Genomic DNA, 16,385 nt, shown 5'->3' on the forward strand with positions numbered 1-16,385 from the left:
CCTCCCCCCCTTCCTTCTCCCCTTCCCTCCCCCCTTTCCCCCTTTCCTCCTCACAGGAGTGAATAAGGATGCTCTTACACTGAGCATTAGTTTCAGCAAGCCCAGTTTGAGCTGCAGTGAAGCCCATATAACTCCAGCAGCTGTGTCTCACCACTTATGCCACTCTCTTGCCCTTGCATCAGGGAAAAGCTCACCTATGCCTGACTTTTCTTTCTGATTTCCTGAAGTCACCCATGATCAAATTAATGTTACTGTGGATTTTCATTAATATATTTTACTTTTCCAAGGCTACTTAGAGACAAAACTGGTCTATGCTGATACTGGTTTTTAAGCTGTCTAGATCCTTTATTTGTGCAATGGTTATTCACAATATCAATGACATGTTTCTGCAGAATATTTTCTAAATACCGTCTTCCAAGCAAATCTCGAGACCGTCTTGTGTACAGAGGTCTGCAACTCCAGTTTGACAGAAAGCATCTTGCAATTAACCTGTCATTACAACAAAATTAACATTCATAATTACAAAATAGGGATTTGCAGAGCACAGTGTATTTTCTAAAAGAACCAATTTTCAGGACGATTTTTAAAGCATTATTTGACAAAGGTAGTGATTAGCTTAAACAGGCACTTGTTACTCTGTCACATTTGAAAGCCTTTTGTAGTTTTGCAGCTCTACCTATTTCTTTCTCTTGCTAGCCTTTGGGGGTAGGGTAAAGAATGAACTTGTTTTTACCAGAAGTCAAAATCAAAGGAATATTTTCTAAGGTATATTCGTTATTTCTTCAGAGACAATATCAGCAAAAGATCTTTTCTTGATCTTTTTCACTCTCCAATGACAGTTTCTGAGAGCAACAAAGAAGATTTTGGTATTGTGCTGAGCAAGAGAAGAGCAGAGTTGTGAACTGAATTCTTCTTCTCTAAAAAGTTTAGCCTGTAAATCAAGCCAGTGCAGTGCAGCGTATGGCCACAGCAGGAAAACAAAAATAACCTGTTCAAATCACTAAACTATGTTTTCATGATATTCCCAAAATGCTCCCTACATTAAAGTGATTTGCAAACAGCACATGGTTAGGATAAGGATAGCAATCTTGCTGACAGATTTGCACACATATGTGTAAAATATGTGTGTATGCAAACATCCATACACAAAAACTGGCTAAAATCCAGGCTTGCAAAAGCTTGTTTTGCCCCTGAACTGATTTGTTCTTTGATATGTAGCTTTATAGATAGAGAGCTTTATTATAAATCTGGTAGTGTTAGGACAACATCCTCCAGAATTTAAAATCACAAATAGCTCTGATTTAAGTATCTCAGTAATGACTGAAATATTTTCTTCCACTGCACAAAGTTATCTTATTTCCTCTGAAAAGTTCAAGGAGCAGCTAGTTTATTTTTTGCCAATCTTCCTTGTGCATAAGGAACCTCTAATAATTTTGCAGCATTTCAATTGGTGTGCTAAAAGCATACACTTTGTATTGTTTGAACATCATCATGATAGAGCATATTGAACTCTCATAACGAAGCTGAGAGAAGGGCCCTCAAGCATGCTGTGGAAAGAGAAGTATTCATGAGGAATATAAACACCTGACTCAGAGGAATGCTAGTGCCACTGGTTTCACAGGGAGAGATGCTGATGTAGAACAGGCAGATAGGTGGGACCAAGGCAGTACAGCTCAGATACAACAGGGGCAGAGAGGGAAGCAATAAATAAATATCAGAAAAGCAGAGGACATGCAGCCGCAGTCCCATACTCACAGGGAGAGGTAGAGGTGTGACGTGCATATGAATGAGGCAAAAAAATTTCTCAACAGCACAACCTCAAAAAACCCACTATGGATTATGGATTTAAAAGTCTGGGGTAAGAAAATTCACTTCAGGGAGGATGGCACCCCTTTTCCCCTCCTTAAAAGTAATGGTGATGTGAAGCTGCATACTTCTCTGGGTGGAGGATATGGCAGATGCCAGGCTGTTCTTTCAGATTTGGGATATAGCATAGCATTAGACCTTCGCATGAGGGTAATTCAGCTGCAAAGCAGCAAGTAAACGTTCAGGGGACAGGTAAGCTGTGCTAATTTACAATCACTGGTAGTGCTGGTATAAGAAAGGCTCAGGAGGGGCAGAGGGTGGGGCTCCTTATACCCAAGGAAACATCAAGGAACACTGGAAAAAGTTGTTACAATGGATATGTTTGTTAGGGGACAGAACTTGGAAAAGACTATTCTAGATACATGCTTTGCATTAAGTCCTTTCTGAATCTGTGTGATCCTGTTACAAGGGAAATGCATGGATGAGTTGGGTTTTTCCCCTGTTGCTAGCTGGTTTCAGTGAAGTCTAAGTCAAGAACCAGGAGTTTTCAGTACAGTGTATGACAGAATGCATAAATCAAAACTAAGTTCTATCCAGAGGCAAAATTTCAGGTTCCAGCTGACTGGAACATCTCCAGATTCACAAGACAAATGAAATATAATGGAGAGAGGTCCTGCCAAGTACATCAGCCAGTTCTTCCATGGAAAGAACCCATACACCTGTGTGCATCCAACTGAAACAGCAACTCTCAAACAATTTCAGGATTGCCTGGGAATCTATCATTCCTCAAGTGACAGTCTTCCAACAGCGGGCTCCTAGGATTCCAGACCATCATTGGTCTTGAAGACAGATGGCAAAGATGACATCATTCTCTGCTATGTCTGCAATTTTATTTGGACCTCATCAAGCAATGGACCAATGTTATCCCAGATCATTTTTTGCTGTTAATATATGAAAACCAAAAAAGCTCTTTTTGCTTTCCTTCACAAGTCCTGGACAGCTTGAATTCTATCTGAGTTTTGGTCACACAAATTTTCTCTCCACAGAGACAAGCAGCACCTCTGTCTTCATCCCATGGCACCTTACTTCCAGTGTTCATATGCTTTCCTTCTCCACCTAAATTCACTGCTCAGCCAAGCCAACCTTCTGCCCCATTGGCTTGGCTTGCAAAACATGTTTGGCCTCTCCTGCACTCTTAAAAGAGAGCTCTTGAAAAGGGAAAAGCATATAACTCATATAACTTAAAAAAAAATATTCCCAAGAGACTTTGCTAACTAGTTCTTTAAGCAGCCCATAGTCTGCTCTTCCCCACACAAGGAGAAGAGCAATTCTTATACTAATGACATTTATGAAGAAAAGCAACACACTGAATTTGGTAAATAAGGGGAAAAAGTGGGTCCTTTCTAGTCACTTCATTTTCTTATGTATCTGGACTGAGAATCTAGTGCCTCTGAATCAACTCCCACCTGAAAATAAAGAACATATATGAAACAATTAGCTATTTTGTCAGTTAGAGGCATGTTAGAGCAGAGTGCAGCATGTGCCCCAGAGCTCTATTCCCAAGAATATTTAGGTCAAAGAGATTAATCTGAGCAGACCAAAGCTAGTGATCTTTCTTGCTTTGCTTAGTAATGTCCAAAATCTGAGCCCATGTGCATGAGGAGCTGGTGCCTGACAGTGATGAAGTTCACCCTGTAGAAGCTCCTGCTGTAACAGTATGGCATAAGAAATGATCTGTTGAATAGTGAGCAGTAAACCTTACTGGATACTTATTAGAAGTGAGGCCAGGGAGCCTTGACAAAAAGAAAAATGTTACAGCAGAGACTGGCATGGGGAATACGGTTATAGTCTACCCTGGATCTTGACTAAGAAATATTTAAGTGTTTTCAGTACTAAAATGATGGCATTGTGAACTACCCTTTTTCTTATGTCTGAATTGATTTGCTTAGGAGAAAGAAACAACTTTTAAACTTGACATGAATTTGCATTAAGGTTGCTATACAAAGGACTCACCATGGTATGGCTTAATGCTCAAAGCAAACTGCAAAGCAGACTGGTATCTCTAAAGTGGTACTGGCAATCCCTATTAATAGGGCCTTGCCTCTTTTACATCAAGAAAGAGAACAGGCAGGGGAGGCAAATTCATTTCCAAGCAGAGTTAAATATTAATTACAAATAATTCAGGCCTTAAACAGTGTGACTCAAAGAAACCTTGAACAGTTTAGTGTGATCCACTCACTAGAGTACAGACTGAGAACAAAAGTGTTGCAAAATGCTCACCTATGACATCCTCCATTCTGTCAAGAACTAGTAAATATAAATACAAAAGCTACAACTGAAGGTAAGGAAATAGGAAAAAAGGAGACATTCTCATAACAACAGCAATTGCTTCACACAGGACACCACCAAAACAACAGTACTGGGGACTGCAGGCTCAAGAACATGAGACCAGTGAGGAAGAACAGGAGCTTGAGGACAGCAAAGTGAAAACACTGATGCAGTGCTCTGGGATACACTGTCCCAGCAGCCTACCTGAAAGGGAGCTGCAAGTGGAAGGCAGGCAACAGAATTGCAGATGGGAGGCCCTCCAGACCAGACTCTTGCAAAAGAAACAAGAGTGGCTTTATGCTGTTTCTCAGCAGCTCATGAAGAATTTGAAGCTGGAAACCCCTTCATACCCCTGCCCTTTGCAGAACATTAGATCCCAGAGTACATCCAAAGCTTCAGGCACAGACTGAAATACTCCTCAGCTCTTAACCAAATTGAGGTATTCTAACCGGGAATAAAATGAAATTACTTTTATTTGCTCACCTTTTGAAAATATTTTAAGAGTTACTCCAGTGAGTTCCTACCCTTTATCTGCATATCAATTATTCATTATTTTCATTAAAGAAAACCAAGCCATGCTATGCTCATGAATATGAAAGAAATCCGTAACACTCTCTTTCTCTCTGCCCCTCATAAATTTTTATTTGAGATTATTTTTAATCCATAAATACTTGAAATAGGAAAATGTGTGAATTTTATTAGTAATAAAACTTTAGGGGATTTTCCCCCCTACTGATTTTCATAGATTTATGGATCCATAATCATTCACGTCACAGCCTAAGGGAATCGAGGCTCGAACAGGATAATAGCCCTTAAATCCCTTCCTCTAAGCACTCAGATCTTTGCTGTCAGCAAGATTAAAACGGTCAACAGCAGTCTTCATGTGTCTATATCCCACACAGAGCTTTCACAACAACTGGAGTGGTGGCTGGCAGGGAGAAATATTCAGAACTACTGCTCTGCATGATACTTCCAAGATAAAAAGAGAAGAAAACCAGGTTGTCAGCTTTTGCAGTGTTGAAAAGGACTGGTGTTAACTGCTTGATCGGGTGAATGCAAAGAGGGGAGAAGAGTAAGGAATAATATTATGTTGCCGTTAAAGAGGCAGCAAGAGTTTGATTTCCTAAAACATAAAGGCAGAGAGATGGAAGCACCAAACATCCTCCCACAGCCCAGCAAGGGGCAGGAAAAGGAAGTCGTTCATGTAGACAAGCAGAGTGGTTCCTCTGCCACCACTTCCTTGGATGCGCAGCCCCTGCTGCAACCAGGACCTGAGGGGAATTACAACTGTTATGTGGATGATGAAGATGAGGAAGATGAAGACAAGGAAGAAGGAAAATGGCGACATGAAGGTGCATTTAAGGGAGAAAGCAGGGCCTCCTCATTTATTCCTTGTTCCCCTGCTCTTTCCTCTAGAGCCCCAGCCACAGCATCTGCTCCATCCATGCTGAACATCAATGTTGGTGGCCAAAGCTACCGCCTCACCTACCAGGCAGTGGCCATCTATCCCAAGACCCGCCTGGGCCGCCTGGCTACCTCCACTGACCGTCGTTGCCAGCTGGGCCTGTGTGATGACTACGCTGCCCAGGTTGATGAGTATTTCTTTGACCGGGACCCAGCAGTCTTCCAGCTGGTGTACAATTTCTATGCCTCGGGGGTGCTGCGGGTGAGGGATGAGCTGTGCCCCCGTAGCTTCCTGGAGGAGCTGAGCTACTGGGGAGTGCGTCTCAAATACACACCCCGCTGCTGCCGTATCTGCTTCGAGGAGCGCCGGGACGAGCTGAGTGAGCAGCTGAAGGTCCAGCGGGAGCTGCGTTCCCAGGCAGAGGCTGAGGAGAATGAGCAGCTCTTCCACCACATGCGCTACTACGGTCCCCAGCGCTGGCGCCTCTGGAACCTCATGGAGAAGCCCTTCTCCTCTGTCACTGCCAAAGTGATGGCAGTGGCCTCCAGTTTCTTCGTGCTCATCTCTGTGGTGGCCCTGGCACTGAACACAGTAGAGGAGATGCAGCAGGTAGACTGGAAGAGTGGGGATAGCCGGCCCGTCTTGGAGCACGTGGAGACCTTGTGCATTGCATTCTTCACACTGGAGTACCTGCTGCGCCTGGTCTCTACCCCAGACCTGCGCCGCTTTGCCAGCAGTGCCCTCAATGCGGTAGACCTCATTGCCATCCTGCCCCTCTATCTGCAGCTGCTGCTTGAATGCTTTACTGATGATGACCAGCCCCGGGGTCGGGGCTCCCAACACGAGCATGATATCGAAAAGGTGGGACGAGTGAGCAAGGTAGGACAAGTGCTTCGCATCATGCGCCTCATGCGCATCTTCCGCATCCTCAAGCTGGCCCGCCACTCCACAGGGCTGCGTGCCTTTGGCTTTACCTTGCGCCAGTGCTACCAGCAGGTGGGCTGCCTTTTGCTCTTCATTGCTATGGGGATCTTTGCCTTCTCTGCCATGGTCTACACAGTGGAGCACGATGTCTCCAGTACCAACTTCACCAGCATTCCCCATGCTTGGTGGTGGGCTGCCGTAAGTAAACACATCTTACCTTGCTGGGTACCCAGAGACCCTCCCTTCCTTCCCCTCCTCTTCCTTGCTGGAGTTGCTGACAGTCTTGAAAACAACAGGCTCAGATCAGTGAACATCTGCTCTGAATTCTGAGCTTACAGGACATATGCGCGCACACACACACACACACACACATGCACTCATTCACCTCTCTGTAAGCTTAAATCAAGGCTTAATCAGGTGGGCGGTCTCGGAATTCCCATATCTCCAAATGCAGACAGTATTTTCACTTTTAAAGAAGAAGTGGGCAAAGGCATAGGAAAAAAAGCTTTTCCCAATTTAGTGCTATTGTCAATGTTGCCAAAACAATAGGGGAAAAAAACGCATGCATTAGGCTATCTAGTTACAGGGCTTTTGTTCTTACTCTATGTGTGGATCTTCTGCAACCCATTATAAAACTGCAAGATGATAAATATAGTTTATTAACTACAGTCAGTCAGATCAAACTTCAAAAGTGAAAGCTGTCCCAGAACTCTGGCAGTTGAGAATCCATTAGGACCAACAGCTGTTTTAGACAAGAGATTGTGTTCTGCTGTGCTGAAGAAGATGTGTGTATTTATAGCATTCTAGATGAAACCAGCTAGACATTGTCAATGCTGAGGGAAGGAACAGGACCCACATCTTGGCCATCCATAACCCTAAGGCTTGTCCTAGACTATTGTCACATACATTTTGTTTTGCAGCAGTTGATGCTGCATTGTCAGTTTTTATGTGGGCCCCAGGAATACTTCTGACCCCTGGGCATGGCTATGGGTCTGGCTCTGTCCCAGCCACTTCCCTGGAGAAAGAAGCCCATGCAAATAGACTGGATAGGAGTTAGAACATCTCATTCTGGTTGACCAGCACAGACACTGGATGCACCAAGATGCATATGGGGCCCACCAGGCAGTAATCCCAACATATTCAAGATCACTTCTCCTGGTCATCCATCCCGAAGCCCAAGGTCTGCACTTCTGGTTCAGCCATGGACAGTGAGGTGTGGTGGTTTACCACACATTTGCAGAAAACCAGCACATGGCAGAAAAAAAGGTTTACAGACAAGCATAGATGCACACATTTATATGTGCACATGCATACGTGTAACTGATGAATATCCAAGCTGGACCGTGGAAGGATGGAAAAATCAGGGAATAAAGGAAAGGGTCCTGTAATCTTACCTTCACAGATCATCTGTAAGTGATACACAAAGGCTATGAAAACATTGGTGATTCATATGTTGCTAAAATATTTTGTTTTCTGAACAGGCAGGCTATATACAAAACATTTAGGGCTCATTTTTGCAAACTGGTGACACCCTAATGATTTAGATATTCCAAATAAACTTATATGGCTAGGTGGAAAAGGCCTGTTTAGCTGAGAAAATGTCTTCAAAACAGGAGCTGTATCATGCACATCGCAATTCCAAAGCACAAAACACTTTTTAAAGTCTATTTATTCTTTAGGACAGTAAATTGAAATATCTAGATCATTCAAATTTTATAAAAATCCAACAGCATTCATTATCTCACACATACAGAAGAAGAAGAATCCCTCCTAAACTGTTACAGGCAATGTATAAGACTATGCCAGTGGTACAGAACCTTATCACAGGATAACATTTTTGTCCAGGCTGGTAGAGATAAACATCTTGCCTTTATCTCAGTATTTATTTTTGGAGATATTTATCCTGTATTATCATTCAAATCCAGTGACTTAATTTCCATTAAACCAAATCACTAATCTTTTTTATTCCACAGGCAGCACCAGGTGCATCTTAAAAATCTACTCACCCAGTGCTGTCTCATGTACTCTAATGCTTTCTTCATTTAAAATACCATTCTATTTACCATTTTAGAGGATGGCAAACTGTACACAGTGACCTTCTGAAGACTTATTTCAGTGCTAAAGCCACAAGGGCATTGCAGTGAAAGTCCTGCTGATTGTGGCTTATTTTGGTCAATTTTAGGTTGCTCTTTAACAGATACCCACAGTGTGTTGAGACACTGTGAAAAATATGAAATAAAATTCACAGGCTGAAAAAGATCCCTTGCACAGACTAGAAAGTGAGAGGTGACAGAAACATGCAAGTTTTACCTGCCAGAGAAAAAAAAGTTATATTTACTAAGTGTAAAAATCATAAAACATCAAAATGTGTGCAATGAAACTATATGAATTAGGAGTTATCTTTTGTTGACTATTTGAGAGCCCATCTTTCAAATGTAGCATCTTCATAATCAAACATCCATTAATTTTTGATTTAAATTTTACAATTAATGTATTTCAGTACTTGGTATAGAACTGGACCCATAACATAGTTCCCTCATATATCCATAGGCTAGAAAGATAGAATTATATTGTCTGAGAAGAAAAGTGTGATGGTATGTACATAACAAGCTGGCAAAGTGTTCAGATTCATATAAAACAAATATACTAAATACCATCACTCTCAAAAAAAAACACCCCAAAATAAATCCAACAACCAAAGCTGAAACTTTTAACCAATCCCTAAATCGTTCTTCAAAAGGAAATTCAGCAAAAATTACCCACCTGTGTCCTTATTTAACACTAAAACTATACATGTTGCCACCGTACACTGCAAGTAAAAACTTCCAGGGTACAGTTCCTTGTAGGTATGTAATCATTAAAGGGGATTTTATCTAGAAACTTTGAAGTCCTGGATAATTTCTTCCTATTATATAAATAGGAAAATTTATTTCATAATTGAAGATTTTCATGTGTTTTTCACTAGTTCCTAAAACATATGTGACAAACAAACCTAAAACTCAAAAAAAAACCCCCACAGAATAAGTCCCAAATACAGGGTTTTATCAGCACAATGGATTTAGAAACAGGACATCTGTTTCAAGTGACATGATGAGGGAGCCGGGTTGCAGCTCTCAGTGGATTTGCATGGTCAGGGAGTCACATCTATCCTCTCCCTACACCCAAGCAAACTTGCCCTCTGGACAGGCTGGTGTGGAAATTATCTGGGAATCCCCTCTGTGGGGAAAAAATCAAAAAGTCCTCCTAAATGGTGTCAAATTATTGCCTTTCTTTACTTCATGAGAGGGTTGTTTGTTTTTCAATTAGGCATATTTTGCATAAGATAGCTAGTACACACCAAAAAGAAAAAAAAGTACCAGAGTATTTCAGACTTACAAAAGTAAAAAACTTACAAAAGAGCTAACTTTAACATTGTCCCTGATCAGTGAACATATCTGTCTATGTATTTCTTCTCAGCTAATAAGCTACATGTTGGTTTGCCTGTAGGTCAGCATCTCTACAGTGGGATATGGAGATATGTGTCCAGAAACTCACCTTGGACGCCTGTTTGCTTTCCTTTGCATTGCTTTTGGAATAATCCTGAATGGCATGCCCATCTCCATCCTCTACAATAAATTCTCAGACTATTACAGCAAGCTGAAGGCCTATGAGTACACAGCTCTCAAGAAAGAAAGAGGGAAGGTTGACTTCACACGGAGAGCCATGAAGAAAATATCTGAGTGCTGCAGAGAAGGTGCATCCCATCCCTTGTCGCAGCAATAACTTATGCTTCAGATATTGGGAGGCAACCAAGAAGCTGGAGGAGAAAGTGGAAAAACAAATCAGCAAAAAGATAAAAAGGGTCTAAAGTAACAAAAGTAGATGTTGAAATCTGTTTTGAAGGGGGTTGTTTTCAAGACTAAAAAGGCTCAGACTAAAACAACAGTTTTTTTAAACTCTTGATAGCCTTTGAGCAGCACTTAAGTGCTCATCAACTCTCTGAAATTATTTCCTTCAGATTAAACACTCTGAATAAGTCCCACATGAAGACCTAACCCCCTGCTACTAATTAGATTGACAATAAAGACCCACCATAGTTGTAGTAATGGAAAACAAATTGCTGTCATTAAGGGTCAGCCACCTTACCTCTATCAAGGCAGAGTCAAAAATCAAACAAATAGAATACCCAATATACTGACTGCATTACTTAAATTGGTTTTGCATCAGCTTTCAAATAGAGGAAAATGGCCCAGACCACTTACCTAAATATTAGCAGCAGCTTCTCCTTAAAATGTCAGCCTCAGTTTCCATTGCTAGATAGCTATGCTTCATTGTTCCAATTTTATTTTTCAAATGCAGCCCTGAAAATGAGCCCTCCTATTTTCATGCCTAGTCAAGAAATGCACTTTTAGCATTTCCCACCATTCCACCTCTATAATCATCTTTCAGTATGACAAGTACAAGTGAAGAATTATGGAATCTGAGTTGATAAATCTCATTGATCAAATCTGAAAACATTTCCAAACTCAATCCTTTTTAGGTATAGGATTAAGTGATAATTTATTTTCCAGTATTTAATGTGTCCACTACTACTTGGATTGTTAGAATAATAGACCTGTCAAGGAACATAAGTATTAAAGCAGTATTTAAAAAATAATCAAAGGAAATATGTAATGGGTAGTAAACCTAAAGACTATTTGTACAAAGGATCTTATCAGCACTTAACTGTAACCAATTTTAAATATAATTTAAAATCAAGGTAATTTTTCTAGTACATACAGCCATTAGGGACACAATCCTGACACCTTAGCTCACCCCCAGGAATATTTTATGCCCTAAGATGTCTGTGTCTTTTTGCACAGCTGGATGGGATTTCTCATGTGTCTAAACTCATCCCAAACTTAAACAGCAAATAAAACCAACCATAATTAAACAGAATTGTGGTTTTATGTATTATTTCAGAGACTATTGGGAATTTTTTTTTTTTACATAAGAACAGTCGCATCAATTTTGAAACAGTAATCTGAATAAAAAACAGATCTGAAAGAAAAATTATTTTATTGATTATCAGACAAATTTGGTCATCAGGTATTTTAATATCTGATGATAATCAGACTTTAAAGAAAAAAGTGTAATGAAAAAGATCAACAGGTACAATGCACTGCTATGACCCATGGCTGTTAATCTGCAGCACTCCTGCTGCAAAGCATCTTGATGACAGAGATGTATTTCAAAACTCTCACACTCTCACATTGTGTCTGTGCTGCCCTGATGAATGCAAATGGCTGCATTAAGATCTCAAGGCTACATGGGACACAATGGTGTGAAGCTCACTCAGGGACAACTGAAGGTGAAAATGTTCATTAATTTTGACATGCCCATGCAAACGGTGTCAAGTATGGGGACATTTCTCCTTTCAGTGGTGGGAAGGTAATTAGTAACCAAGTTGCTCTTCTCATTCTCTACCTCCAGACAAACGTGTCATAAGCCCATCTGTCATTCTGTTCTTTAGGAATGACAGTCAGAACACTGTGTGCAGATCAGCTCTGTTAAAAGCTAAACCATGTCTTTAAGGCACATCTGAGCCCTGGGAGTTCAATGTGATAGATGTTTGCTGTTCTGGACTGCACACAATGCAGCAGGCACAAACCTGGCACTCACTGAGAAGAATAGCTGCTTTGCTTTGGCTCTAGGGAATTTGCATAGCCCTTCTGCACAGCAACAACAGGACAAGAAGCTTCCAGGAACCACAGGAAACCTCTTACCACAGTTCTGTCACGTGACAAGTTACAAGCATGCAAAAACACAACTATGCTTTATTTTCAACATGCAAATTGAGTTACACCCATTGAAAGGATTTAAAATCTGATTACTTAATTTTCCAAAATATAAGACACTGTAAATCAATTCCTTTGGTGAAGAAATTCATGACCATGCAGATGGGATGCAGATGCTCAGCCTTGGATGGCAGGCTCAGCAGCTTCTTGCCACTGATAGAAATCCATAGCCTGAGCACTAACTCTGCTGAGACTGGACTTTGTCACAACCTGGCAAAAATCACTAGTCTCATTTTCCAACCCATTTTCCTCACCTGCAGGACCTATTCAAGTAGACGTTCTTGAAGACATGTAGTGAAATAGTTTCCACACCAAACACAAACGGAAGAAAAATGAGTCTTGCATCTTAATCTTAGTCAGGAGTCAGAATTGAATGTCCTTGGCAAATGCAGATGCTCAGTAAGATTTCAATGCACAAATTCGACTGTTCAAATGCAGCTTGAAGAGGGTCTCTTGCACCCCTCTAGTTGAATCTGTTCCACTTTGCACCATGTAAATAATGGCCCACAAGGTGACACGAAAGGGAGACCATACAGCTTGGTGTTTCCAGCACTTAGCTGGTTGGAAAGGAGTCTATCACAGGCTCTGCTTCAGTAAAGAGCTATGAGAGTACCCTGACCAAGCAGCAGTCTTCTCAAACACTCAGTCTCCTCTGGCCGAAGCAATCTTTAGTTGAGGGCTTTAGTTTGGAAGGAATCCAGATTCTCCACACACTACAGCCACATGAAGGTAAAACTCTTAGTTAGAGTACTTCACAGGCTAATGCCTATGGGCCAAAACACTGCCTTTGACACAGAGGAGAGTGATTTCTGTCCCTTCAGAAGCACAAGACATTGTGAGCAGTCCCACCAGGTCTCATTTGTGTGCCCTGAGCACCAAGGCCATCACACTTGGGGCAGCTCAGCTTACCTAGCAGCTGCTCCACTCTCTTTTTTCTCAACGCACTTTGCCCCCTCATCCCTTGTTCAGCCCCACCATCTCACAGATGACAGTTTTGGTACCACCTTGACTACTCTATGCACTGACTCGGCATAGAAATGTAACTCTTTGGGGATAGATTCTCACTTGGCTCATGACCAAGCTCAGTGCCAAGAGCTCTGACTAGCTCTAGAGCTGGCACAAGGTACATACATATTAGAAGTGTGCATTCCAGAGGCCACACCTTTGGCAATGAAAAACGCTAAGCATAAGGCTACACAAAGTTGTCGCGTTGTATTTTGCAATACCAGTCACCACTGCTCTGCTGCACTGAGGAGGTGAACTGAAGCTTAGTGGAGTAAAGCACTTTGCAGAAAATTAAAAGTTAGTGCTTGGTAGGTTTTTTTCTGAAGATTTGTCATTTTCTTCTCTGGTTTATTTTATGCATTTTTCTGCCTTTGGCTTAACTGTTCTTATTTTAGGGGTGACAAGCTAAGTGTGCATTTCAATAGGAAAAACTATGCCTAAATTTGAGGTACCATTATAGGAGCCAGACAGTGCCTGGATTGCTCAAGGCACTGTCAGTGCCACACTTTCTACACTAGCCATGTAGACAGGAACTAGCAAGATCCACCCACAAATTCTTTCCTGCTCCTACCATACAAAGTGGACCTCCAGCCAGCATAGAGGAAGGAACAAGTTCATATTCCTACAGAATAGACTTTCAAGAACATGCAGAAGGCTGTACAAACCTGTGTGAGCTGGTTTTGAAAGATGATGAAGCCTTTTTGCCCTTCTTTTTTTTTTTTTTGACATGTTTCCCACAGAAGACTCAGTTAATTTATTGTGCCACATCCACAAAGACTTTCAGCGGCATCACTGTCCCTAAATTACTCAAAGGAAACAGTCAAGTGGTAGACATTATGACATCCAAAAACAATGCAGGAGAGTCATGATTGTCTTGGTTACTTGCATTCCATAGGGCTTTGGCAATAAAAAGGTTTCAAAACACCACATCAAGTGAAAACACGCTTAAACACAACAAAGATGGGCAATATTATTAAAGATAGACAGTCTTGTTTTATGAGATACTAATTTGGCAGAACTAAGGTTTTGGGGAAACAGGGTGAGGAATTCTCAAACCAGTGAGAAATTAGAAATCTCTCTAAATATGGCCTTGCTAAAGACTTCCATTTAAACTAATTGCAGATATTAATGAGACCCAGAGGGAGAAGAAAAAATATATTCTATCATTATGTTTCACTACACACTTAGCAAACATAATGTCTCTGTAAGACAAAGAAGCACTCAGTTTATCTGAATGGCCTGGCTTTGTTTAGGAGAACCTTGGCACTGTTTCTTCTACTTAATTTAGTCCTGGGAATTATTGGGGAAAAAAAAGGGGAAGAAAAAGAAAAGGAAAAAAAGGAAAAAAATAGAAAATTAAGAAAGGAGAATTTTTTTTAAGAAATTTTGGGTGCGGCTATTAGAAATGTAGAGTCTGTCCCCATATGGGAGAGTGGAAAGAATTCCCATTAGAATATGCTCCTGTCTCAGAAGAACATCACTTTTTCAGTTCAGGAGCTGTTTGCTTTTCTCATTCAGAAAGATAGCACTTAAAGGGGTAGCTACAGTACACCAGAGATTAATAGGCATCTGGTACTATTCCCAGGTTTCTAAGGCAAATGGCAATATTCAGTCTTCAAATATTTTACGTAAACTAAGTGAAAATTTTAAATTATAAACTAGGAATACTTAAAGATTTTTGATGAAATATGATTATTATCAATAAGACTAAGAAATAAAAATCATCACCTTACTTAAAAAATAGCTTCAACAGTTTAGATCATTCTGGGTTTATGTCATGCAAAAAATATGCTTATCTACTATTACAAAACCTTTATTGACTTCTTTATTTGGTAGTATAAAAATTACATGCCTTTTGACTGTAATCCAGTCCTTTTATCTAGAACTAAAATAGGGAAAGGTCAGAGGTAGAAGTTTTTTATGTACTTAGTTAATTTAATGGAAATATGCTGACAAAAATTAAAGCTTTCTACAACTAAATCCTGAGATAGAGATTATCAAGGTTTTAAAATAAAACTCATCAGAGTCTAGTTCTACTCTAAAAATTACTCTGCACCATCATCCAAACTCCTGAAGTGGATTTGCTCGTTTTATAAGCAAAATAACTTGACATCATTAATAACCAAATAAGCAAGTACAGTACTTTAAAGCCAGTCTTTTGCCACCACTTAATAACTGTTCTTCAGGCCACCATGTTCACTTCTTCCTTCGCCAATTTTGGCAGGGGCTGGGGAGGAGACGGGGACAAGGATGACAACACACAACAATGAACAACACAACAAAGAAGCAAACTCCCCCCCTACCACCACCCCCACCCAAAACCAGTATGTTCCAGAAGTTCAGGAAATTTCAGGAAATCACAGACAGGTTGCGACACCACCTTCGGCTGGGGTTTCTTTACGACAGGACAAAGTAGCTGGGCGGGTCTCCTTGCAGGAAGAACAGCTCCTGGCATCGAACACTGTTCACTGCTGCCGCTCAGAGGCTACAGGCTGCCAGATTCCCCTTTTCCTTAACAATATCTGGTGCCTGCTACCTGCCATGTCAGCCAGCTGTGCTGCATCTTCCTCAGGTAGTCTACCAAAAGCCACAATTCCTGTCACCAAGGGTGGAGTGTTTTAAGTAATGTGAAAGTTCAACCACTTTTAATTCATTTGAAGAGAAATAATTCAGACATAGCTCAAACATCTTTAACTGGTACTGTCCACTATCAAAAGATACAGAATTTGAAAGAGACTCTATATCTAAATATATTTACCTGTTTAGATAAAGAGGAAAAAAACCATAAAAATTGTAAATGTCTACATAGAAAACCATCAATTTTTAGAACAGCCTCTGAAAGCATTTCAACTGTAAGAACAACTACCTTGAAAATTGGTGCTCTCAGTGTGCTGTGAAGATGACTTCATAACAAGTGTTGTGGCAGCTGGTGCTCATCTCACCACAGCCTGGGAGCAAAAATTTTAACAACCACAACATACTGAACCAATTCTCATCTTATTATTCTTCTCTCCAAAAAAATGTTCCCTCAGAGATGCTTGTAACTTAGTCTATCATTGAAATAACAAACCCTGGTTTGGTTTTTATTCTTTCTTTTTTTT

The 16,385-nt window shown here is 40.8% G+C and overlaps 1 protein-coding gene across 1 annotated transcript; it reads left to right on the forward strand.

Moving 5' to 3' along the window:
- The first annotated feature begins 4,947 nt into the window (after positions 1-4,947).
- KCNV2 (potassium voltage-gated channel modifier subfamily V member 2) lies at positions 4,948-11,853 on the forward strand. The gene is made up of 2 exons (XM_015652134.2): positions 4,948-6,661; positions 9,950-11,853. The coding sequence occupies exons 1-2, from the start codon at positions 5,222-5,224 to the stop codon at positions 10,223-10,225; spliced, it is 1,716 nt and encodes a 571-aa protein (XP_015507620.1). The 5' UTR covers positions 4,948-5,221; the 3' UTR covers positions 10,226-11,853.
- Positions 11,854-16,385: the final 4,532 nt, after the last annotated feature.

The sequence above is a fragment of the Parus major genome, chromosome Z, assembly GCF_001522545.3.
Source record: "Parus major isolate Abel chromosome Z, Parus_major1.1, whole genome shotgun sequence".
Classification (NCBI taxonomy): Eukaryota; Metazoa; Chordata; class Aves; order Passeriformes; family Paridae; genus Parus; species Parus major.